We start from the raw sequence: 25529 nt of genomic DNA, 5'->3' as shown, positions 1-25529 counted from the left end.
ACTCCTTCTTTAGCCGACGTTTCGGACAGCGTTGCAGTGTCCATCATCAGGGCAGATCCGGTAGATCCGAAGATGTGTAAATTTTGGTTGTCGAGTTTGTGCTTATTTATTTGTGGCCTGGGCCCGTCCAAGTGCGAAATGCCAACGGAAGTGGCGACATCTTGTGGCGAATTCTGAAAGCACAGTATTTATGATAGCCTGGGGCCCATCCAAGTGCGAAATGCCAACGGAAGTGGCGCCATCTTGTGGTGAATTTCAGACATGTTATTTGCGTTTAGCTTTGGTGTAGCCGTCAATTACCGGATACCAAGAGCTGTTGAGCTTAGCTCCGTCGTCTCTATTGATATTAAATGGATTTTTGTAGATTTCAATTGCCTCCATAATCAGGCGTGATCTATAAGTTTTGGGTCTTCCCAGGACCTCGGGAGCAAATCCAAAGTAATGGCCGGTTTCAATTAAGTGTTCGGCGATTGCCGATTTATCAGGGTGGCCAAGTTTACAAGCACGAAAATGTTCTGCTATCCTTTTGGAAATCGTCCGCTCTGTCTGGCCTATATAAACTTTGTCACAACCAGAGCAGCTGAGTTTGTACACTCCATCTGCTTCCAGAGGAAACTTAGTCTTTGCAGACCTCAGTAGGTCTTGGATTTTGGTGGTGGTTCCGAAGACAGTTTTGATGTTTTCTTTTCTCAACAGCCTGGCAATTCTGTCTGTCACATTGTGAACGAAAGGCAGGAAAGCACAGCCTTTTGAGTCTTGTTCAACTCTGTCTTCGTTTGTTGTAGATTTGGCTCTTAAAATTTGCCTAGTCTGACTTGCGGGGTAACCGTTGCGCTCCAGTGCATCGGTCAGTTTTATAAGTTCTGCTCCAAGTTTTGTTTCTTCACATATTCTGGTCGCTCGGGTCACCAACGTACGGATAAGTCCTCTCTTCTGCGCTGGGTGGTGGTGCGAAAACATCACAAAAGGAGAGTTTGCGGCCCTAAAAGAATTGCGCGCCAATGAGGAAATCTTGGTTCTGCCAGCCGACAAAGGAAATGCCACTGTCGTGATTAATACGGTAGACTACATAAAGAAGATGGAAGACCTCTTGTGCGATTCCGGCACCTACAAGAAGATCAAAAACAATCCTACTAACAAGATTGACTTAAAGACAAGGGAACTAGTCAAAGCATCTAGCATCAGAAAAGAGGATTGGTCTAAGCTTTTTGTAAAGGCCTCTAGAACTCCTGCCCTGTACGGTCTCCCAAAAATACACAAAAAGGGAATCCCAATGAGACCGATTGTCAGCGCTATTGGTGCACCTACATACAAACTGTCCCAACACCTCTCGAGATTACTGCAGATGCAAACTGGAAAAACCGAATCGTTTATTAAGGATTCAACAGATCTGATCAGTAAGCTTAAGCAGGTTAAGACTGAGGAAGGAGATATTTTGGTCAGCTTTGACGTCGTGTCTCTTTTCACAAATGTGCCTCTAGAAGACTCAATGACAATGCTCAGTGAGATATATGAGGAAGACATCTGCAAACTTTTTGAACACTGCCTCAAAACGGGATACTTTGCGTTTCAGGGTGAACTTTTTGAGCAAGTGGAGGGAGTTGCAATGGGCAGTCGGTTATCGCCAGTAATAGCCAACTTCTTTATGGAGAAGTTTGAGGAAGCGGCACTTGATACAGCTTCAGCTGTCCCTAAAGTATGGTGGCGCTACGTCGACGATGTCTTCGCCATTTGGCCTCATGGAACGGAGAAACTTAACGAATTCCTGGACCATCTTAATTCTCTCCACAGCAAAATTAAGTTCACAATGGAGCTGGAAAACCAAGATAAAATCCTGCCTTTTCTAGATGTGGAGGTGATGCGAAAACACGATGGTAGCCTAGGACATACCGTATATAGGAAACCAACTCATACGAATCGATACTTACACGCTGATTCGCACCACCACCCAGCGCAGAAGAGAGGACTTATCCGTACGTTGGTGACCCGAGCGACCAGAATATGTGAAGAAACAAAACTTGGAGCAGAACTTATAAAACTGACCGATGCACTGGAGCGCAACGGTTACCCGGCAAGTCAGACTAGGCAAATTTTAAGAGCCAAATCTACAACAAACGAAGACAGAGTTGAACAAGACTCAAAAGGCTGTGCTTTCCTGCCTTTCGTTCACAATGTGACAGACAGAATTGCCAGGCTGTTGAGAAAAGAAAACATCAAAACTGTCTTCGGAACCACCACCAAAATCCAAGACCTACTGAGGTCTGCAAAGACTAAGTTTCCTCTGGAAGCAGATGGAGTGTACAAACTCAGCTGCTCTGGTTGTGACAAAGTTTATATAGGCCAGACAGAGCGGACGATTTCCAAAAGGATAGCAGAACATTTTCGTGCTTGTAAACTTGGCCACCCTGATAAATCGGCAATCGCCGAACACTTAATTGAAACCGGCCATTACTTTGGATTTGCTCCCGAGGTCCTGGGAAGACCCAAAACTTATAGATCACGCCTGATTATGGAGGCAATTGAAATCTACAAAAATCCATTTAATATCAATAGAGACGACGGAGCTAAGCTCAACAGCTCTTGGTATCCGGTAATTGACGGCTACACCAAAGCTAAACGCAAATAACATGTCTAAAATTCACCACAAGATGGCGCCACTTCCGTTGGCATTTCGCACTTGGATGGGCCCCAGGCTATCATAAATACTGTGCTTTCAGAATTCGCCACAAGATGTCGCCACTTCCGTTGGCATTTCGCACTTGGACGGGCCCAGGCCACAAATAAATAAGCACAAACTCGACAACCAAAATTTACACATCTTCGGATCTACCGGATCTGCCCTGATGATGGACACTGCAACGCTGTCCGAAACGTCGGCTAAAGAAGGAGTTAGCGCAACACGGCATAACACCCCAAAAACAAACAACAAAAATGCTTTTGGCCGTGAGAATCTAAAAACTTACCCAATCACTATACTACTTTCAGCCGTGAGTCTAAATTTAAACGTCGCGACGCACCCAGTAACTTTAGGCATTTGCAGGGTAAGAGGGGACTTCCGGCATGTGTTCCAAACTAGTGTGAAATTTTTTGAAACTTTCGATATACTCCGGTGCGCACAAATACATAAATTCGAACCTCTCTAAAATGATTTGCCTGTACCAAGCAATTAAATATTGTATGAATATTTTCTACTTAAATCAATATTTTAATTTATTTTAGTGTGCCTTCGCATGTCGAAATAGCTGTCACATGTTAAAATAAAATCAGAATTCAATAAAAAAAGTTCATTACGCATAGTGAAGAAAATATTTACAACAAAATTAAAATAAGCAATTTAGAAAAAAAAATTGCTTTCAAAATTTATCCCTTTGAGCATAATTTGAAAATAAAATTTTCAATCCGAAGTAAGGCAAAAAATTAATAAATAAATATTAAAATGTTGCCATACATCCATTTTTAATATATATTCAATACTTATTGAATAATTATTGAAAGATTTTTAACAAACAAAATGGCTTGATTTTATATTTTTTTAAATTCAAATTGATTTTGCAACTGTTTTAAATCTAGTATCAGAAATGACATTGCGAGCTGATAATAGTTACTTTGATCTATACCAGACGTAAAAAGATATACAAATTTCATGATGCCAGAGCTCACCATTCTGAAAGCTTTATGTGAGATGTACAAACAGACTATCTGCTTTATGGTTAAGATATGAAAGAAGTCATTTAATGTACCGGTTTCCACCAACATTTAATAGTTGCATACCATTGAATAAAAAATTCCTAGAAGTGATATCTAACTGAATTAAGAGAAAACTGAAGTTGTCAATTAGACATTTGCAATTTATTTCACCAGAAGTAAGGAACAATTGAGCTTACTTCGAGCACACAAAAATGCCCATAACAATCTTTAATTGGTTTATCTCTTCACTGTTTCATAAAAAAAAGTTTTAAAAATTTAACAGGCAGATTGGTTCCTCTACTAGCTAGGTCCTCCATCATTGCACAAGCAACATTTTCCGCTATGTATAATGATGGAAGTAGGAGGAATTCAATTCAATTTTGTTAGGTTATTCGCAACCTGCGAAAATTTCTCTTCTTTTAAAAATTAAAAATAAATAAAAATTTTCGCTCAATGATGCCATCTTTGAATGAAATTAGAAACATCTGAGATAAATGGTTTGAAACCTGGCTTTCAATTACATGTTAGTTTTGTTGGTACATGCCAACTATCCAACGGTTTCCTCCGTCTTCTGATTGGCCGGCGGGCCCAGGAGTTGCTGGCAGACCGCCTCCAGGTGGTTGTCCAGCATCAGGGAGTGGATCTGATCATCGGTTAGCATTTCCACACTGAAATATTTTAAAGAGAATATTGAAGGCTTAGAGTTAAAATATTGTATATTATATCTTTAAAAAACATCATATTGAGAAAACTTGAGTTTGAAAGTTTGCAAACCTTGAAAGAAAAACTAGATTTTGTGATATAAAAATAAGTTTTTGATTCCATATTATCATAGACATATGAATATTAGTAGACTTGCCCTAAGTGATAAAAGCGTATTATTCCCCACTCCCCATACCGGTTCCATTGGAGCCGGCTGGGCTCGCATATGGCCTCCCGTGAATCTAGAAAATGTGACGTCATCATTCTTGTGCGAACTAGCGTCGAGCTATGGTCGAGCTCCATAGGTTCATTATACGAAATAACACTGCAAAATGGTGGCTTGGGCTATGAAAACTTGTAAAAATAGATGTGAAAAAGAGAATAAACCCAATTGTCGTATTACATTCCATAGGTAAGCATTATTTTAAGCTTATTCACATCGTATAATATGTATATCAGTTTTAGAAACATATACTATCACATCACAATGTAGCGATTCTCAAGTGTGCTCATCGTTGTTTACTGGGGTAAGTAAATTATTGAACATTTGTAAAAGTGTCTTACTAAATACTCTGAAACTAACTACGACTCTGAAAATAGAAGAAATTTACTTTGCCGAATTTGGACTTCGCAAATTTGTTCATAACGTGGCGAGTAATTTGCGCTCCCATGTAAAAATGTATATTCATTCAAAAGCAGATTTTACTTTTAAGAACTAAATGATGATATTATAATGCGAGTTGCCTATATACTGTCAGATTGATTTATTGACGAATCACAGTCAGCTTTCCCCTCTGCATCCCGCAACTGTTGGTTTGACCCCTCGCCAAGTTCTCGTCTATTAATATTCATATGTCTATGCATATTATAGTGTCTGTATCTTACGTAAATACAATAATTTGGCATGGAACTTCATTTAGCATAAATATACATATTATTGTGGGAGATCCAATATCTGTATGCTGAAAAAACATTGACTTGAGGATTTACAATGTTACTTTAATATATTTATATATTTTACTTTAATATGTTTATATCTTCTACTTTTACTTTAATATGTTTTTTTATTTTTATTATTTCTACATAATAACATATTATTACAACATAGTATCAGTATTATCAGGAGAGGAGAACTTCTCTATTACAACTATGTACTTGTGAAAAGTTATAAAATGATAAAATTTCAAAGTGAAAAGTTACAAGTGAAATTTGAAGGTGAAAGGTTTAAAGTTTTAAGTGAGAAGTTACAAAGTGATGATTTAAAGTGAAAGGTTACAGAGTGAAGTCAAGTGAAAAGTTAGACATGCAGGTTCATAAATATAAAATAAATAATGATTATTAATTTCCAATGTAGTTTCTAATCCAAAATTAATTAGACAGTTATTAATAGTCAAATAGTGTTTGGTGACGGGATCTGAATAGCCAGGAACTTCATGCAGGTACCCATCTCCTTCCCCACCCCACTCCCCTCACAACATAACCCATTTGGGGTTGCCAGTTGAAAGGGAGCAGTTGGTACTCAACATATTCACATAAAAAAGAAGACTTACCTTGCTAAGCTGTCCGTATCGGACCCCTGATCATCCGAGTTAGTGGCACCCGACCCGTTCTCGCTGCACACGTTCAGGTAGGACAGGGTCTTGTCGAGCGGCGACGGCATCTTCCTGACAGCCCCCCGGTAGGGCAGAGCGCCACGGGGCAGTCCGGCCCCCGTCTGCTCAGTCGGCTGCGTCAGTTGCTGGGGGCCCTCCGAGGCAGGGGACAGCTTGTCGGCGGGGCCGCGAGGCTCCGAGTTGCGCCGGTCCGTCAGCGAGGAGATGTTGAACATCATGAAACCTGAAAACATAAATTTATTATGTAATAGTAAAAAACTGACATCTTCTAAAGCATTTAGAAACATAGCCCATTATTTCAATCAGTTACGTACTTGTCATCATTGAATAACAAGAACTATTCCAAATGGCCCATGAAATTCTCCCAGTTCCCGCCACGTATCTCGAAGGAATCCAAACCCCTCGTCTCCATGCTCTACTCAACAGATCAGTAGAGTAGTAGGTCAAGAGGAAAATAAAGAAGAAACAAAAGAAGTTCCTACCAGCTGCGCCAACGTTTTATTATTACTAAGAGTGTAAGAGATATAATAATTACACTTAGTGTTGTGAAGTAAGAGCTTCACAGAAGCACTCATAGATGGCAGTGCAAAGAGCTTGCTTGCAAGTTCGTAAGATGGCAGCCAGGGGCATTTAACTAAGCTTTGGCCTTGAAACTCATTTGAAACCGCCACGCCCACCTCAAAATTCTTATAGAAAACGAATAATATGGCTAAAAGCTCAGATCTCATTGGTGAGAACAGAAGGATTGGTTTGATCTCTCGCTCTCTACCATAATGACTCGTGTAACAGAAAGAGATGACGGAATTTTCCCGTTTGACAGTTTCAAATCATTCAAACAAAATGAGAGTGGTTTATTTATACACGCGGGTTGTCATTTGCTGCCGAAATACTATCATTTCCGTCGAAAATATTGCGTGTTAAAGTTGTTCGTGATAAAAATACAATATAAGCCATTATAGTGTTAGCGAGTTACAAACATATTATATTCAACCTACCTACGTAAGTTCAAGTTTAAAGTGAATTAACAGTTTTAGGTTATTCGTTCGGTCTTTTGAACAATGCTTCATACTTGACATATGTCTTCCTCCACAACGTATAAATGTTATTTATTATATCGATAAACTTATTCATGTTATTGATTAGTGTTATCCTGTATTATCTTATTGTTTTGGTGAAATTAAAGATTTTTAAACATATGTAACCATGAGTTCATGAGGCTGAAAAATGTCGGAATTTTTCGTCGTACTGTCGGACAATCATGTTTTGGAAATTTTCTTCAGGGTTTTTGCAAATTTCTTGTCATTTGGGTTTCTTCTTCTCAGATTAACAAGTTTCATCTTAAGGAAATGCACTGTAAAAGTTTATTTTCTTAGTCAGATGAACCTTGCCCTTAGAAAACATTTCGACATTTTTCTGCTTCAAGGAAATTTTTATTTTTATAATAGTTTTTTTGGGCTAGTGAATGAATAGAGTAGGCTGAGAGCAATTATGTTGTCTATGTTCGCATCTTTTTTTAAATGGCCTTGAGTTTCCTCTACCTTGTCTACTGCTCTGCTCCGCACGGTAGGTACTGCTTGTATATCTGTGGTTAAGTACTGTATAATTCTGTTGGATACAAAAAGCCGGAAGATATCGATCTAGAGAGTGGTATATTTATGATGGCAGCTAGTGGCCAGTAGTCGCCAGGGCTAGTGCGAATGCTCCCAGACAAACTTACTGTCCCCGGATCTCATTTAGCCAGCTTCTAGTTAAGTCGACTATCGAGTCACCATTGTAATATGCGAAGTATTAATAAATCCCTGATTTATCACAAAGAATCAATTATTTATAATCTCCTTCCACAACGAGTTGGAGAACTATTTGTGCGAACACAAAACTTAGGTTCATCTGATTTCTTAAGGTTAAACATAATATAAATTATAATCTACGCATTCATAGAAGGTGTAGGAGAATGGTTACCTATATTTATAGGTACACTAAGGTTTATCTTGGGCGATTTGTACATTCCTATAGTTGTGAATTGAGTATTTATTTTTAAGATCAAAGATGTGCGTACTAAAATGAAACGACTCACCGAACTTTATTAAACTGGTAGTGGTTTAGTACAATATGCACCGTGTTAATATAACTGATTATAATTACGATATTATTAATTAGATTGATGGAAAGATGATAATGAAAAGAATGAAATGAAATGATGTGAATTTAACAAGCAGGAGTGAAGAAATGAATAGTGGTATTATTTTTTCGTAGGTTTCGTTTGTCGATATTCCAAAATTTGAATTTATTCTTGAGCAGTCGTGGCCAGAAGGTTCCTAGCAGGTTAAACAAGTAGCTACCTACCTATAATGGCGTTAATTTAATTATTTTATCAAAATACATTTTTGCAAGTTATGCTTTAAAATATTAGGACAAATTATTTGTCTGTGCACGTACATAAACGCTATGAATATGAAAAAATAATTCTGACCATATAAAAATTCAATTCTTTCAAGAAAGGCATACAAATACAATATTGGATTGAATCACCAATACAATATTGTATTGCACAGGGGATTGATGTTGCTAGCTCCTTCGATCAAGCTCCATTGAAATACCTATAGAATAGACTCAGCATGCCTATTTGCGTCTGTGCATTAGAGATGGCAATCGGTCTGTTAACAACAGATTGTCAATCAGACGAACTGCACTTCTTTACACAGAATCTAGTTGGTTTATCAGATATTTTCGGGCTCCGGCACAGAGGTGGCTCCCAAATTCAACTGTTGGAGATACATGAGATTTGTTCAGGGTTAGCAGCCGGCCACTATTGAAGAATTTGCAAATACTACACAAGACGCCCAATCTCTTGGAAGTCAGATTTACTAGGAAGGTAGATTTGCAAAATACGCATTCTCGTGAAACAATGTTACCTTGGCTGAATATCTCCTTCATCTTCTCGCCCGTATCATTCAGCAGGACATCAAAGCTCTGTCTCCGAGACGGGCTGAACTGCAGCTCCTCCTCCTTGGCTGAGGATCTGCTGATCCAGTTGGCGATGTCAGGCCGCAGTCCCCGAGCTCTCAGCGCAGCCGTCTTCTCATTCAGAATCTTCAACTCCTCGCTATTCTGCCCTTCCGGCTGCGGGGGAAGCGAATTCGCCGGCAGAGATTTCTGAGCCACCAGACGATTTCTAATTATCCGCCTCGGCGAATCGGCACTCACTTTAGAATTAGGTATTTTATTCTCGACGATATTTTCAAATTCAACGGTTTTCACGACTTTATCCTCAGTTTCGGGCGACAGTTGCTTATTCGTCGGGTCTGTTTGTTTCTTCTCTTCGTCAGTATTCATCCGTTCGTACGGGATTTGTCTGTAGCATTCGAGACTTGAAAAATTTGAGCATTTCTCGAAGCTGATTTCTTCAGGGCTCGAATATTCTAAATTGATTTCTATCCAGTTGTCAGATTCCGGTCCGTTTTTGCTGACAGTCGACGGAGTTCCATCGCTTCCTTTGGTTTGGCTCATGATGGATAGTTTCGACGGGGCGTTCTGCTGGAAAGGTGTCAAGACATCGCTGTATTTGTCACTGAAGTCTTGCGGTAAGCTTTTAGGTCTGACGACGGCTAGCTTCTCTAGGTTTTGTCGCTTGAATTCGCCGAGAGTTGATGAATCCTCTTCATGTACGCTGACTGCTTTGGTGGAGCCATTCTGTTTGATCCATTCCCGTATGGATTCAGCTTTGGATAGATGATCTTTTTGCGTGTCTGGTGAGACGAGATTCTCCCCGGGTTGGATGTCTTTGAGCCCGTTGGCCACCTTGGCTCCCTCCGGTGATGTGGCTGAAGTCTGTGCACTGGCTTTTGCTGAATCTGAAATCAAATTATGAAATTATGTAATCCACAAAACCTTGTTCAACAAACTGAATTTGACAATATTAGACCAATGTCAAAATTGTGGAAGTTTTTGTTACCTGTTTTGTTGCAATTTTAAAATTGAAAATTTCAGTAAAATTTTGCATATTTTACCGAATTTGATCATGTTAGACCATTTTCGCATATTCCATCAAAATGTACGGTTTTTAACCTTACTTGACTAGAGTTTTTGTTTGTTTGTAAATCCAGAATTCTTGCCCTATCAGTTATACAAACATTTCATCTTTCTGTATGAACTATTTAAAAACAATACTTTATTAATTATTATTTATATTAACTTATGACAAACATCTTCTTAAAAACATCTGTACAAATTTACAATATATTTATACAATGCTCTATCTTATTATATAGGTACTAACCATAGACTAGGCAAACTATTATAACTACCTATGGCTAACAGATTGCATCCACCGGTTTGTCCATCACTACGAATGTGACGCTGCGTTCAAATGTACATATATTATAATTTATTTATATTAAGTACACGCAGATATATTATAAGACCATACATACCTGGAAGGTCACTCCAGATTAACACTGTTTATTGTTCATTTGAGAAATTTAGATACAGTTTGCACGCAGAGAATATAATTGCGAAATATGTAATAGGAGTGGACTGCGCTGCAAACCGTTACCTCACTTTAGCGAACTTTACTTTTCTGCGCAGGGTTTTACAGCTCACTCAGTTTATGTCGATTCCTTACCAACCCATGGGAAGATGGCCAATTTTTAGCCGATGGTAATTTACTAAAGCTGGGCGCCAGAAAGCTCACGAAGTATCATATTACTTTGGCAGTTTCTAATTAACTCTTAGGATACGACCAACTACAATAGCAGTTCTGTGAAATCATGACTAGCTTCAGGTGCACTGCAATTTGCAGTGTATAGAGAGCTAGGCTTTAGAAGTTTTAAATGCTTTTCAATATTGTCCATGAAATTTCCTAAGTAAAACGTTGACATTGTCAATTATTTCAAATATCAGCCATCTTCTAAGGGTTGCTTATTTCCGAGTGCTGGTATCACCGATCTGGGATTGTAGATAGACTGTATGGAAGAGGACTGGAGATGAAGTGGAATAGGACAAACCCCACCCTGAGATATAGCGCGGTGATGTTGATAATTTATTATATATCATCTAAATTACCTTCTCCGTTGAGTCGCTGGTGCGAGTGCTCCTGGCACTTGCTCCGCAGGCGGTGGATCTCGTCGGAGATGCGCTCGAGATTACGAAGCGCCTGGCCGTAGGTCAACTTGGCAGCCGACACCTCTCGCTCCAGCGCCTGAATCCGCGTCTTTTGGGCATCCAACAGGGCATTGTAGCGCGCCTTCTCCTCAAAGTACGGCCTGAACATGTCACCACAATACGTATTATTTCACGCTCCGTTATGATATTAACCTTTACAACACAATCTATCTCAGTGCGCGGAACGTTTTGACACAGTGTATCTCGCATATACCACTTCTGCGCACAAGGATAGCCATAGATATCTTTTGAACAAATTGTTATTAGCTGATGAGCGTAACAATTAAACAATCAATCAAAAAAATCTATTATATAGGCTGCGTTAATTACTTTCTTTAACTTTTTGAAGTTTGTAGTCCTTTTTCAAATGGACGTTCAATTAGTTATATACGTTTCAAACGAGAATCAATTTCAAAGAACAATGTGAGAATCTTACAAGAAAATTTACTTAATAAAATTAAAAAAAAGAAACTGCTAGAATAACTAATTATGTAAATTATAAACATGTTTATCAATAATATAATAAAAGCCACTAAAACATCTAATTTATTGCCAATCTTAAACGTACTGTCCGTTTCATAGATTCACCTATCTTAACGAATGGATTACAATCTTTAGAGCACAGGCGTTGAGTGGGAATGCTGTCATTGTTCTACCGGTATTTCAATGGAAGATGCTCTGAGAAACTAGAGTCATTGAGCCAAACATACACCCAAAATTTGTATGCAGTTGACCTTCGTCACATAAGAATGTGTCTTTTCTCGACGGATCAGGGAATAGAAATATTTTAATATAGTATAGAGTTAAAATTACAGAAAACACAGATATTTCGTAATTTTTCCATGAGGGTTTAGAGGGTAATCTTTTCATAAAAAAAAAAACATGTTCGATTGTATAAAAACATTGCAAAAAAAACTTACAAATTATAGTCAGTCAATAAGAAGTGCAAACAGTTGCAGCGTGCAGGAAACTACAAAGCAAAAAATAGAGTAAATACAATATCAACAAAAAATAATAATATTACAATTAGCGAAATCTCTGCCGGGTTTGACGTAATTTTTTTTCATAATAATTATAAAGGGTGTTAAGGGACATACTTGACTTACTTTAACCAGTGATCCAGACATTATTGGGAGTAAAGAATGTTAACGAAATTTTAAAATCCGGTAATTTTAAGACATTTTTTTTTCCAGATTTTTTTTTTTTAAACTAAAAAAAAAATTCTTCCACATGTTGTCGCTGGTCACTCAGCCTAGTAACAGACCAACCCCTCGCACCGATTCTAACTCTCCAATACCTAATGATTTATGTTTAAAAAAAAAAAAAAAACATCGTAAAAGTCAATGGATTCCAATATTTCGTTATATTTTTATTTTATTACTCCAAATAATGTCGGAAATCGCTGGTTAAAGTAAGTCAATTACGTTCCTTAACGCCCTGTATAGGAGTGGTAGGTATAATTGCCCCCGTGAATCCAAACGTAGCTTGAAATGGCTTTAGCCATGTTTGGTGACCTGATTCAAAAACAACCAGGTATAGTCCTACTAGCTACGGGCAGTTGGAACGCTTGAGTGGTATTCACATAACTTTTACAAACATTATTAAAGGTCATGTTTAAAAAATTATTTTATATAATTTATGTTTCAGCATAAGAGTACCAACTACCCAGGAAAGGTGAAGAGGAAGAAGAAGGTTGGGAACTTCCGGGGCCAAGACCAAGGAGCTTATCATTTGGAAAGGTGATTAAAAATTTAGATATCAATAATATCAAAAATACTAATTTCAGTTGTCTGCGCATCCTGCAGAACTTTGATTGAATAAAGTCAAATTTGCTTTGAATTTAAGGATTGTTCAAAATTTAATTAATTTTTCAAGAATTAAAAAAAATTATTATCCCGTCAACAGGCAGAGATTTGACGATTGGTTATAAAATCCAAAAACAACAGCAAAAAAATACATAGAAAAAAGTACAGATCAAAAAGTCACAATAATGCATAACTATCCCAAGTTGCATGCGAAACAACTTACCGAGAAGAAAAAGATAAATTAAATACATAAACCAAATCTATTTCTTTACGGGAGCAAACGCCGATTCTCGCCCGCTAAAGTTTTGATCAAGTTTTTAGCAGCTTGCAAGCATAACCAATCTCAAAATGCTGGTAGGATAGTCCTGAATTTTGGTGACCAGAAGATGAACTACAAGAAGGAAGCGAAGACATAAAGGGTATACTTAAAAGAATTCACAATCTGCTCTTTCATAGAGCGCTAATTTCAATATTTTACAAAAAAAAAAACAGTAATTGTAAGTTGTAGTAAATTATTTGTTTGTGCCTATGGGGAATTGAGAAAGAACTACAAAAAATCGAATAAATTTATTTTTTCTCGCATGCAACATTAATTTCCTGGCAACACCGATTTACATGTCACAATGGACTCCAACCACTTGTTCGCGAAGAAAACTCGATTCATTCTGGCTGAGCGATCTGTTAGGTTCATATGGTGTTACTAGTTCTCAATTCCTCATAAAATCCTTCTGATAATTCTTGTGTCGTACATTTGTAATTGCGTAATAAATTCAAGTGATTCCAAATAGTTGTTTCTTTTCTTTTTACCTCGCGACCAAGAATGTAGTGGCGATGTATTTGTAAGTAGACATCACACCCAATACATGCCCATACATACGCAACATGAACATGAATAAATAGTTTTATCACCTAGACAATATTGTATTTGCTTGAGTTTGTATGCGTACAAAGCTATTTATTCATATCGCATATGTACGGGCGCAAACAAATAATTCATAACATCTTGAAGCACAACTTACAATAATTTTTTTTTTCGTAAAATAATAAAATTAGCGCCATCTACGAAAGAGCAGATTATGAATTACTATAAGTATACCCTTAAATAAATGTGCTAATTTGTTTGCATGCCAACAGAGTGCAAAACAATTTATGAAACTACTTCAATCCATTCACTGAAGAGATAAACCAATAGAAGTGTGTTGTGGGCGTATCCGTTTGCCCAAAGTTAGCTCAATTTTGTAATACTTCTAGTGAAATTGATTTAAAAATTTCAAATACGGTATAGTCTCTGTAATCCAAACCCACTACAATCCAAACCTCCAGCAATCAGAACCATCGGGTGACGGGAGCGGGATGGGGAAAATACAAGATGTTAGCCATTGAAGAATAAAGTTTGTTTTCAGAGGTTAGCTCGTCATAAGTTCACGAATAGTGCACTGACTCCAGCAAAACAAATACTATTTTCAATAATTAGTATCCTCGCATATACTAACATGCTCATTGAAGGGGGGGGGGGACTATTAAACCCGCATTAAAATAAACTGGGGTGGTAGACATTTTGAAACATCATGATGACAGCAGTTTGGTTTTGCAAAGAAAAAAGAAACACATTCCTATATTAATATATATATATATATATGTGCTTTCGACCTGTATACGGATTTATGTGCTAAGTCATGCTAAGCTCGACATTGCAACCAAGCCGAGCTTAAAACATCAAGCTTATCGGGAACACAAAACAATATCTCTAAATAGTATAAAATAAAGACGCTATCCACGTCTGTCTGTGTGTGCTTAGCTTTTCTAAACTACACAATGGATTTTGATAGGGTTCTCACTTACATGTAGAGAATTTCTTCCGGAAGGTTTATATGTATAATACTTGCAAATTATATATTTAAAAAGTGTCGATGTTTTGTAATCAACTCGTAAACATAATTTTTTTTTGGGGAGCTTACATTGCTAACGCTGGCTAAACCTTATGAGATAAATCAAAATAATGTACTACGGAATTGTATATCTTAAAAAGGCCTACACAAAAGTCTCTAACGGTGTGTCTCCTAAGAATAACCCCTACCAACGCCGGGTACATGTCAGCTAGTTTATTATAAAGATTTTTAAATGAACTCCCTTTAAATGTTAAGGAAGCTAAAAGCAATTTTTTGTTGGTTATGTCTCAATGTTATGAAGTCCAAATATTAGTATGTAAGTAATGGAATATTATTATAGTAGTTTTATAATAGATATAAAATGTTCAAATTTTATAGATAATTAAAATATACTTTTAAAAATAACAAAAGCAACTATGTACGAAGTCAGCGAGGGTATATAATACTGGTAAATCCACAGCATCTAATTTGAAACGTTAAAAGGTTCCGGAAAACATCAAACTCTCAAATGTTCCGAAAATCTAGCTGTTTCTTAAGGTTTCCAGTTTGTTAAAAATTCGTGGAACCGAACTGGCTTGATTTGTAATTGTTCAAATTATAGAGACAATGCTGCATTAAAATGCTGTATGGTAGCAGAAGTCGGGGACGCCCGAGGAAGACATGGCACCATCAAGTGAATCAGATACTTGAGTCGGGCCATGTCAAGAGTCAAAATAATAGAAGAGTATGTATGAATATGAATGAGGCAAGGAGTGTGTTCCAAGACCGAGTTGTTTGGCGGTCCGTCCTCTCTGCCTACCCCTGCGGAAGATATAGTTAATTGGTTATGCTGTATCAAAAATCTTTCCATGTGGAAAATCAATCTCATGATACGAATCACAAGGTTTTATGTAAATTGGTGATACCCTTTCACCAAGTCGATATAAATCACACTTCTAGGGAATATCTGTTCATTGAATCCATTATTAATCAAAACTATCTAAATCAAAAAAAAAATCCAAAATGCTAGTTCAAAATATACACTATAATAATAAATAATAATATATTTCTATAAATATTACGTTATTGGAATTGAATTATTCGTAAATATTACAGGCTCTTCTTCCACAGAAATACGCAAGTATCCGATACTGATGTTGTGTATTCACATCGCAAATAACTTGTCACGCACAGTCCGTACACACGGCTACTGAAATCACGATACTCGCGTCGCCACCACCTTTTGAAAAGTTAAAATTAGCTTTCATAACCACACTTTTTTGTCGGCTGTTTTGTTCCTAGCATTGATCGAAAGCATAAGCATTGTTACAAATGTCTGCACAAGTGACGATGAGACTATCATATTGCTCCGCTGTATTTAAAGTCTCAACGACGTGATTGGTAACGACTTCGACCAGCTGGTCGGGGGAGAATGGCGTTACCGACGAGTTTACAAAATGTCGGCAATTTGTACCTATGTACGAACATCCGTGCAGATTTGTCAAATATCAGATTCTTACGAATCCCTATGGAAGAAGAGCGTTAGTAATTTTTTTTTGTTTTCTTGTAGAAAATACTTTTTAAAATCTTTGATATGCCAAGATACAAAACAAAACTTATGTTACCATGAGGAGGTCACTTAGATACCCCACGCATGTTATCTTTATAAGACAAAAGATTTTGAAGGAATAGAAAAAATACCAATACAATAAATTCACTATTATTTAAGCTGACATCTATACCCCGTTGGCATCTTGGAAGATAAAGAAATTAATGAGCAAGCCACAACAATTATGTATCATGTCTGTTACCTGCTCTTGGTGACGTGTCGCTTGAGCGAGGCCTGCATCTGTCTTGCGAGTGCCTGCGCAGCGCGATGGCGTTCTGCCGTGGCGCGATGGCGCTGGCCGGCCGCGCCGCGCTCCGCCTCGGACTGATTGACGCGCCCCGTGGCATGGTTCAGCATCTCTTGCCAGGCGGGGTCCAGCGGCACCCCGCTGGTGCTGTCAGCTTGCCGCTCCTCGCACAGCCGACACAGCCCCTGCTCCGCCAGATACACCTGGTTCAATAGCATCAATAGTTAGACAAACATTCTAATTAGTGCTGCGCTCCGCCTCCAACTTGTTGGCGTGCTCCGTGGTGTGGTTTTGGATCTACTTCTAGGATGTCACAGTTGAGTTCTTGCGAACACGTAACAATGAAATAGTGCTGCGTACAGAGACACCTAGCATCAAAATTTCACACCTTTAAAGAGTTAAATAGGTTTGTTTCTTAAAAATAAATAAATCATTTCCCTGATATCGGGTATTCTTCTTGATTAGACAATCTTCAAGAAATTCTTTCTTGATTAGAAGATTTCAAGAAATTTTTTCTTGATTAGACAATCTTCAAGAACTTCTTTCTTGATTAGACAATCTTCAAGAACTTCTTTCTTGATTAGACAATCTTCATTAAATTCTTTCTTGACTAAATAATCTTCAAGAAATTCTTTCTTGGTTAGACAATATTATTATGTAAATGAAAATCTTTATAACTTTGTTTTAAACCACTTTATTTGAGTTATACAGGTCGACCGGTTTCGGTTGCACTCAACCTTCATCAGGACAATGAAAATATAAGCTAAATTAAATACAGAGGACAAGGTAAACAGAAGGAAAAGAGAAAGCATGTGCGAGAGGGAGAGAGCATCACAGACAGGCTGGTGGAGGAGTAGGTAGAGGGAATAGGGAATAATATTATGTTTGGGGTGCCTCAAATTTAATACAAAAAGTATAAATACAGCGCCCCAGAGATGATCAATATCAATTGTCATAGTTGAGTCAATTTACGACATTGGTGTGATTGACAATTTCTAATTGATCTTTTACTGGGGCGATTGAAGCGATTGACAATTGAGACTTCCCATTGACAGGGGGAATGATGTGTATTCTGGTTGAGTGTAAATTCACCATAAACAATTGCCATTGACACAGCGGAATGATCGTTTCGCTCTATCTATTGAGGCCTCTGGAATTCAGTTTCATTGTGGAAAGAGATTTGTTTTACTTATAATAGCATTATATCGCGATTATACAGATATAAAAGTATAATAAAAATATTATCACTGTATTCGCACACTTTAGGTATTGTTTCCGCATATGTCAACAAAGCAACTGGGGTGAAAATACTGAGGGGTTGATTAAAGTTCCGTCAATCTGACTTCAATGCACATTGTCAATGACATAAGCACATTGACAAGTAACATTGATCTTCTCAGTACCCCTTAAATGATTCTGTAATGCACTCACCATCTCTCTGGCGGCGGAATGGGCGCTGTTTGCCTTTTCATATAAGACAGCCGCAGCGCGCATCTCCTGCAGAGCCTGTTGAATAACATATAACTTATTTCTTTAATTTAAAATGTATTTCTTTTTAAATTTTTATTGAAACAACTTTTATTTTACTTTTGAAGGTTATACCCATCAATGTAATACATCATTGAAGAAGACGATAATACTAACAAATCAAGACACAGAAAATAAAAAGATAACGGTTCATAACTAGGAATTGAACCCAGTATCTCTTTCCAGTGTCCAGTGACTTTCAGCCATAGACCGAATTAAAACTAGATTCAGAATTTGCCAAAGCTTACCACATTGGCCTTGAATCTGGCCTCATAGTAGGGGCGAGACTTGTCGATGCAGCCCCCCAGCTTCTTGGCCAGCGACTGTATCTTGAAGGTGCTCTCGTACAGCAGCTGCCGGAAGATAAGGCGAGCCTCGTCCAGGTCCACCTCCAGCTTGTTGATGTCATCCGTGGAAGTGTTCAACCGCTCCAGTTCAATCTGCAGTCAATTGACATCATATTCATTATTATTTATTTATCATTTAAATAGTCAGCATAACATTCAGTCAGATGTTCTATTCAGATTCTAAAATATTTTCCGTAGGTATAATATTATAGACAGTTGACCAGCCACTTGTGGTCAGATAGTAGATCAAGATAGATTAGCATAACATTGAGGTTTTGGTCAAATCTAAAATGTTTTCTGTAGGTATAATAATATAGACAGTTGACCAGCCACTTGTGGTCAGCTAGTAGAACAAGATAGATCAGTATAACATTGAGGTTTTGATCAAATCTAAAATGTTTTCTGTATGTATAATAATATAGACAGTTGACCAGCCACTTGTGGTCAGCTCGTAGAACAAGATAGATCAGTATAACATTGAGGTTTTGGTCAAATCTAAAATGTTTTCTGTAGGTATAATAATATAGACAGTTGACCAGCCACTTGTGGTCAGCTAGTAGAACAAGATAGATTAGCATAACATTGAGGATTTGGTCAAATCTAAAATGTTTTCAGTAGGTATAATAATATAGACAGTTGACCAGCCACTTGTGGTCAGCTAGTATAACAAGATAGATCAGCATAGCATTGAGGTTTTGGTTAAATCTAAAATGTTTTCTGTAGGTATAATAATATAGACAGTTGACCAGCCACTTGTGGTCAGCTAGTAGAACAAGATAGATCAGTATAACATTGAGGTTTTGGTCAAATCTAAAATGTTTTCTGTAGGTATAATAATATAGACAGTTGACCAGCCACTTGTGGTCAGCTAGTAGAACAAGATAGATTAGCATAACATTGAGGATTTGGTCAAATCTAAAATGTTTTCAGTAGGTATAATAATATAGACAGTTGACCAGCCACTTGTGGTCAGCTAGTATAACAAGATAGATCAGCATAGCATTGAGGTTTTGGTTAAACCTAAAATGTTTTCTGTAGGTATAATAATATAGACAGTTGACCAGCCACTTGTGGTCAGCTAGTAGAACAAGATAGATCAGTATAACATTTAGGTTTTGGTCAAATCTAAAATGTTTTCTGTAGGTATAATAATATAGACAGTTGACCAGCCACTTGTGGTCAGCTAGTAGAACAAGATAGATTAGCATAACATTGAGGATTTGGTCAAATCTAAAATGTTTTCAGTAGGTATAATAATATAGACAGTTGACCAGCCACTTGTGGTCAGCTAGTATAACAAGATAGATCAGCATAGCATTGAGGTTTTGGTTAAATCTAAAATGTTTTCTGTAGGTATAATAATATAGACAGTTGACCAGCCACTTGTGGTCAGCTAGTAGAACAAGATAGATCAGTATAACATTGAGGTTTTGGTCAAATCTAAAATGTTTTCTGTAGGTATAATAATATAGACAGTTGACCAGCCACTTGTGGTCAGCTAGTAGAACAAGATAGATCAGTATAACATTGAGGTTTTGGTCAAATCTAAAATGTTTTCTGTATGTATAATAATATAGACAGTTGACCAGCCACTTGTGGTCAGCTAGTAGAACAAGATAGATTAGCATAACATTGAGGATTTGGTCAAATCTAAAATGTTTTCTGTAGGTATAATAATATAGACAGTTGACCAGCCACTTGTGGTCAGCTAGTAGAACAAGATAGATCAGCATAACATTGAGGTTTTGGTCAAATCTAAAATGTTTTCCATTGGTATGATAATATAGACAGTTGACCAGCCACTTGTGGTCAGCTAGTAGAACAAGATAGATCAGCATAACATTGAGGTTTTGGTTAAATCTAAAATGTTTTCCATTGGTATGATAATATAGACAGTTGACCAGCCACTTGTGGTCAGCTAGTATAACAAGATAGATCAGCATAGCATTGAGGTTTTGGTTAAATCTAAAATGTTTTCTGTAGGTATAATAATATAGACAGTTGACCAGCCACTTGTGGTCAGCTAGTAGAACAAGATAGATCAGTATAACATTGAGGTTTTGGTCAAATCTAAAATGTTTTCTGTAGGTATAATAATATAGACAGTTGACCAGCCACTTGTGGTCAGCTAGTAGAACAAGATAGATTAGCATAACATTGAGGATTTGGTCAAATCTAAAATGTTTTCAGTAGGTATAATAATATAGACAGTTGACCAGCCACTTGTGGTCAGCTAGTATAACAAGATAGATCAGCATAGCATTGAGGTTTTGGTTAAACCTAAAATGTTTTCTGTAGGTATAATAATATAGACAGTTGACCAGCCACTTGTGGTCAGCTAGTAGAACAAGATAGATCAGTATAACATTTAGGTTTTGGTCAAATCTAAAATGTTTTCTGTAGGTATAATAATATAGACAGTTGACCAGCCACTTGTGGTCAGCTAGTAGAACAAGATAGATTAGCATAACATTGAGGATTTGGTCAAATCTAAAATGTTTTCAGTAGGTATAATAATATAGACAGTTGACCAGCCACTTGTGGTCAGCTAGTATAACAAGATAGATCAGCATAGCATTGAGGTTTTGGTTAAATCTAAAATGTTTTCTGTAGGTATAATAATATAGACAGTTGACCAGCCACTTGTGGTCAGCTAGTAGAACAAGATAGATCAGTATAACATTGAGGTTTTGGTCAAATCTAAAATGTTTTCTGTAGGTATAATAATATAGACAGTTGACCAGCCACTTGTGGTCAGCTAGTAGAACAAGATAGATCAGTATAACATTGAGGTTTTGGTCAAATCTAAAATGTTTTCTGTATGTATAATAATATAGACAGTTGACCAGCCACTTGTGGTCAGCTAGTAGAACAAGATAGATTAGCATAACATTGAGGATTTGGTCAAATCTAAAATGTTTTCTGTAGGTATAATAATATAGACAGTTGACCAGCCACTTGTGGTCAGCTAGTAGAACAAGATAGATCAGCATAACATTGAGGTTTTGGTCAAATCTAAAATGTTTTCCATTGGTATGATAATATAGACAGTTGACCAGCCACTTGTGGTCAGCTAGTAGAACAAGATAGATCAGTATAACATTTAGGTTTTGGTCAAATCTAAAATGTTTTCTGTAGGTATAATAATATAGACAGTTGACCAGCCACTTGTGGTCAGCTAGTAGAACAAGATAGATTAGCATAACATTGAGGATTTGGTCAAATCTAAAATGTTTTCAGTAGGTATAATAATATAGACAGTTGACCAGCCACTTGTGGTCAGCTAGTATAACAAGATAGATCAGCATAGCATTGAGGTTTTGGTTAAATCTAAAATGTTTTCTGTAGGTATAATAATATAGACAGTTGACCAGCCACTTGTGGTCAGCTAGTAGAACAAGATAGATCAGTATAACATTGAGGTTTTGGTCAAATCTAAAATGTTTTCTGTAGGTATAATAATATAGACAGTTGACCAGCCACTTGTGGTCAGCTAGTAGAACAAGATAGATCAGTATAACATTGAGGTTTTGGTCAAATCTAAAATGTTTTCTGTATGTATAATAATATAGACAGTTGACCAGCCACTTGTGGTCAGCTAGTAGAACAAGATAGATTAGCATAACATTGAGGATTTGGTCAAATCTAAAATGTTTTCTGTAGGTATAATAATATAGACAGTTGACCAGCCACTTGTGGTCAGCTAGTAGAACAAGATAGATCAGCATAACATTGAGGTTTTGGTCAAATCTAAAATGTTTTCCATTGGTATGATAATATAGACAGTTGACCAGCCACTTGTGGTCAGCTAGTAGAACAAGATAGATCAGCATAACATTGAGGTTTTGGTTAAATCTAAAATGTTTTCCATTGGTATGATAATATAGACAGTTGACCAGCCACTTGTGGTCAGCTAGTATAACAAGATAGATCAGCATAGCATTGAGGTTTTGGTTAAATCTAAAATGTTTTCTGTAGGTATAATAATATAGACAGTTGACCAGCCACTTGTGGTCAGCTAGTAGAACAAGATAGATCAGTATAACATTGAGGTTTTGGTCAAATCTAAAATGTTTTCTGTAGGTATAATAATATAGACAGTTGACCAGCCACTTGTGGTCAGCTAGTAGAACAAGATAGATCAGTATAACATTGAGGTTTTGGTCAAATCTAAAATGTTTTCTGTATGTATAATAATATAGACAGTTGACCAGCCACTTGTGGTCAGCTAGTAGAACAAGATAGATTAGCATAACATTGAGGATTTGGTCAAATCTAAAATGTTTTCTGTAGGTATAATAATATAGACAGTTGACCAGCCACTTGTGGTCAGCTAGTAGAACAAGATAGATCAGCATAACATTGAGGTTTTGGTCAAATCTAAAATGTTTTCCATTGGTATGATAATATAGACAGTTGACCAGCCACTTGTGGTCAGCTAGTAGAACAAGATAGATCAGCATAACATTGAGGTTTTGGTTAAATCTAAAATGTTTTCCATTGGTATGATAATATAGACAGTTGACCAGCCACTTGTGGTCAGCTAGTAGAACAAGATAGATCAGTATAACATTGAGGTTTTGGTCAAATCTAAAATGTTTTCTGTAGGTATAATAATATAGACAGTTGACCAGCCACTTGTGGTCAGCTAGTAGAACAAGATAGATCAGCATAACATTGAGGTTTTGGTCAAATCTAAAATGTTTTCTGTAGGTATAATAATATAGACAGTTGACCAGCCACTTGTGGTCAGCTAGTATAACAAGATAGATCAGCATAGCATTGAGGTTTTGGTTAAATCTAAAATGTTTTCTATTGGTATAATAATATAGACAATTGACCAACCACTTGTGGTCAGCTAGTAGTCAGCTGTCACGCGTAATAATAATTACGCAGCAGAACTTGTTTAAAAATAAACTGTTTTTTTGTAAATTTAATAAAAATATTATTGAATATATAAAAGAAAAACAAAAAATTAGAAATTTCTGATTTAAATATTGGTATGGAATAAATTAAATATTAGTATAGAATAAATTAAATATTAGTATGGAATAAATTAAATTTAGTATGGAATAAATTAAATATTAGTATGGAATAAATGAAAATATCAACAGAACTGAATTTATTTACAGGCGTATGTAGGAAAAAAAAATAAAGTCAACCCACTGATTCTAATCTAACCTAACATAACCTAATGCTGCGTGTATACACATAAAAAAGCGCAAGCTGAACCACATTTCACTACATTTGCTCGCGCTTCAGTTTGCACATGTATACGCAGCATAATCTAACCTAACCACATATTGACCCTGATATTTTTACTATGAAAAATGAGTGAAGCGTTCTGCAGTAACTTCAAATCATGTGATTTAAATAATATTTTCCCAGAGATTTCTAATCAAGTTTCAACATCCAAGGTTAGAAAAACAATGGTAAATAATTAATCTGAAAAAATTGCACATTTTCAAGTTGATTGATGCAAGTGTGAAACATCCAAGATGATATAATGTAACATGACGACCTCTGTGGTCAAACGGTTAAGGTCCTCAACAATAAATCTAGATGTCGCGAGTTCACTTCCCGGCTTGCACAAATAAATTTGTGTTATTTCACATTTATTTAATGTAAGTATAGAATATTTGCGGCACGTTTCAGAGTGGTAGATACTCTCAGTATCGCCCTGGTGAAAGACCACCATTCAGAATTGCAACGTTACTTGAAATGGCTTTAGTCGTGTTTGGTGACCAGATCTGAAAAGCCAGGTACTTCCCAACCTTCCTCTTCTTCGTCACCTTCCTATCCCCACTCTTTTCAGCATCACAACAAACCCCAATTGGGAATACTATAATTACAAATTCTCATTTTTAAAACTCGAAATAAAATTATAATAATCAAATAATTATTTGGTCGAAATAAAGTCCACGGATTTATTTTGGCCTGGTATCCTCAATATCTACATTGGCGACGCATCCGACTACAAAATTAAGCATTTCTATTTGTACCTACCATCAACTTCATAAACTCAGGTCTGAATTTTTAAGAAGTTAGAAATAAATTCAAATTTACAACGACGCAGTAGAAATCATTAATAAAAAATCAGAAATTTTAAATTCGATTATTCTATTTTGTTTATTTATTTTTTGATACATAATAAATAGCAAATCGCCTAACTATCATGTACAAATTTATTGTATACATTGCTTATAACTTATAACATAATTACAATCCATGATTGGTTCAACAATGCGCTATTATAATCTTATTTATAGAAATGATGGGATTAAGTCCTACACGTCTGTGTTGTTTCGCGCAAATACTAAAAACATTTAATGCGAAGGCGGCACGAAAATTGAGGTAGTAATTTTAATTTGCGACATTGAAAAAATCGATTTTTCTACCTGAACCCTCGGGTCGACCGTGTCCATACAGTCCGAGGAACATTCCGACATATTTATAGAAGATGTTTGATGTCACTTTAACTATGTTTAATAGATAATAATTAAATAGCACGTCGAAAACATTTTTGACACATTACGGGCTGCAGTCAAAGTCAACAAAAAATGTCAGATGAAAAGTGATGCCAGTATGAAATATTAAAAATAAATAATTTATTTACTTTTAAGTACCTACTCGCATTTGCAATAAATTAATTAAAATGTACTACTATTCCTCATAACAAAATAAAACTTAAATCAAATGGAATTCAACAAAATAAACAATTAATATGCTAAATTACACATGCTTTAAATAAAACAAATAGTATAGAGAATACGTTTACGTCTTTTTAAACCCTTTATAATATTCTTCCCGTTAAATATATTCAGGTAGTTTTTTTAAAAAATAATCCTTTTATTTATGCCTCTTCCTTACTTAGCCCGTAGTCTCACTGACTCGGTCAGTAACGGTACAAAATCGACGAAAACTGGAGACCCACAATTGCTGCTCTGCGAACCGCCATGAACTT

The 25529-nt window shown here is 36.6% G+C and overlaps 1 protein-coding gene across 1 annotated transcript; it reads right to left on the bottom strand.

Moving 5' to 3' along the window:
* Positions 1 to 4156: 4156 nt before the first annotated feature.
* On the bottom strand, positions 4157 to 25102 carry LOC149410303 (uncharacterized). The gene is made up of 8 exons (XM_089648729.1): positions 24964 to 25102; positions 18467 to 18658; positions 18123 to 18197; positions 16647 to 16894; positions 11064 to 11263; positions 8915 to 9853; positions 5940 to 6225; positions 4157 to 4355 (listed from the first exon to the last, which is right to left on the bottom strand). The coding sequence occupies exons 1-8, from the start codon at positions 25012 to 25014 to the stop codon at positions 4235 to 4237; spliced, it is 2112 nt and encodes a 703-aa protein (XP_089504855.1). The 5' UTR covers positions 25015 to 25102; the 3' UTR covers positions 4157 to 4234.
* Positions 25103 to 25529: the final 427 nt, after the last annotated feature.

Source organism: Hesperophylax consimilis, chromosome 28 (genome assembly GCF_061612785.1).
Source record: "Hesperophylax consimilis isolate HC1 chromosome 28, BYU_Hcon_1.0, whole genome shotgun sequence".
In the NCBI taxonomy this organism is placed as follows: Eukaryota; Metazoa; Arthropoda; class Insecta; order Trichoptera; family Limnephilidae; genus Hesperophylax; species Hesperophylax consimilis.
The sequence above is the reverse complement of the archived record's forward strand: the minus strand, read 5'-3'. Positions and strand labels throughout refer to the sequence as shown.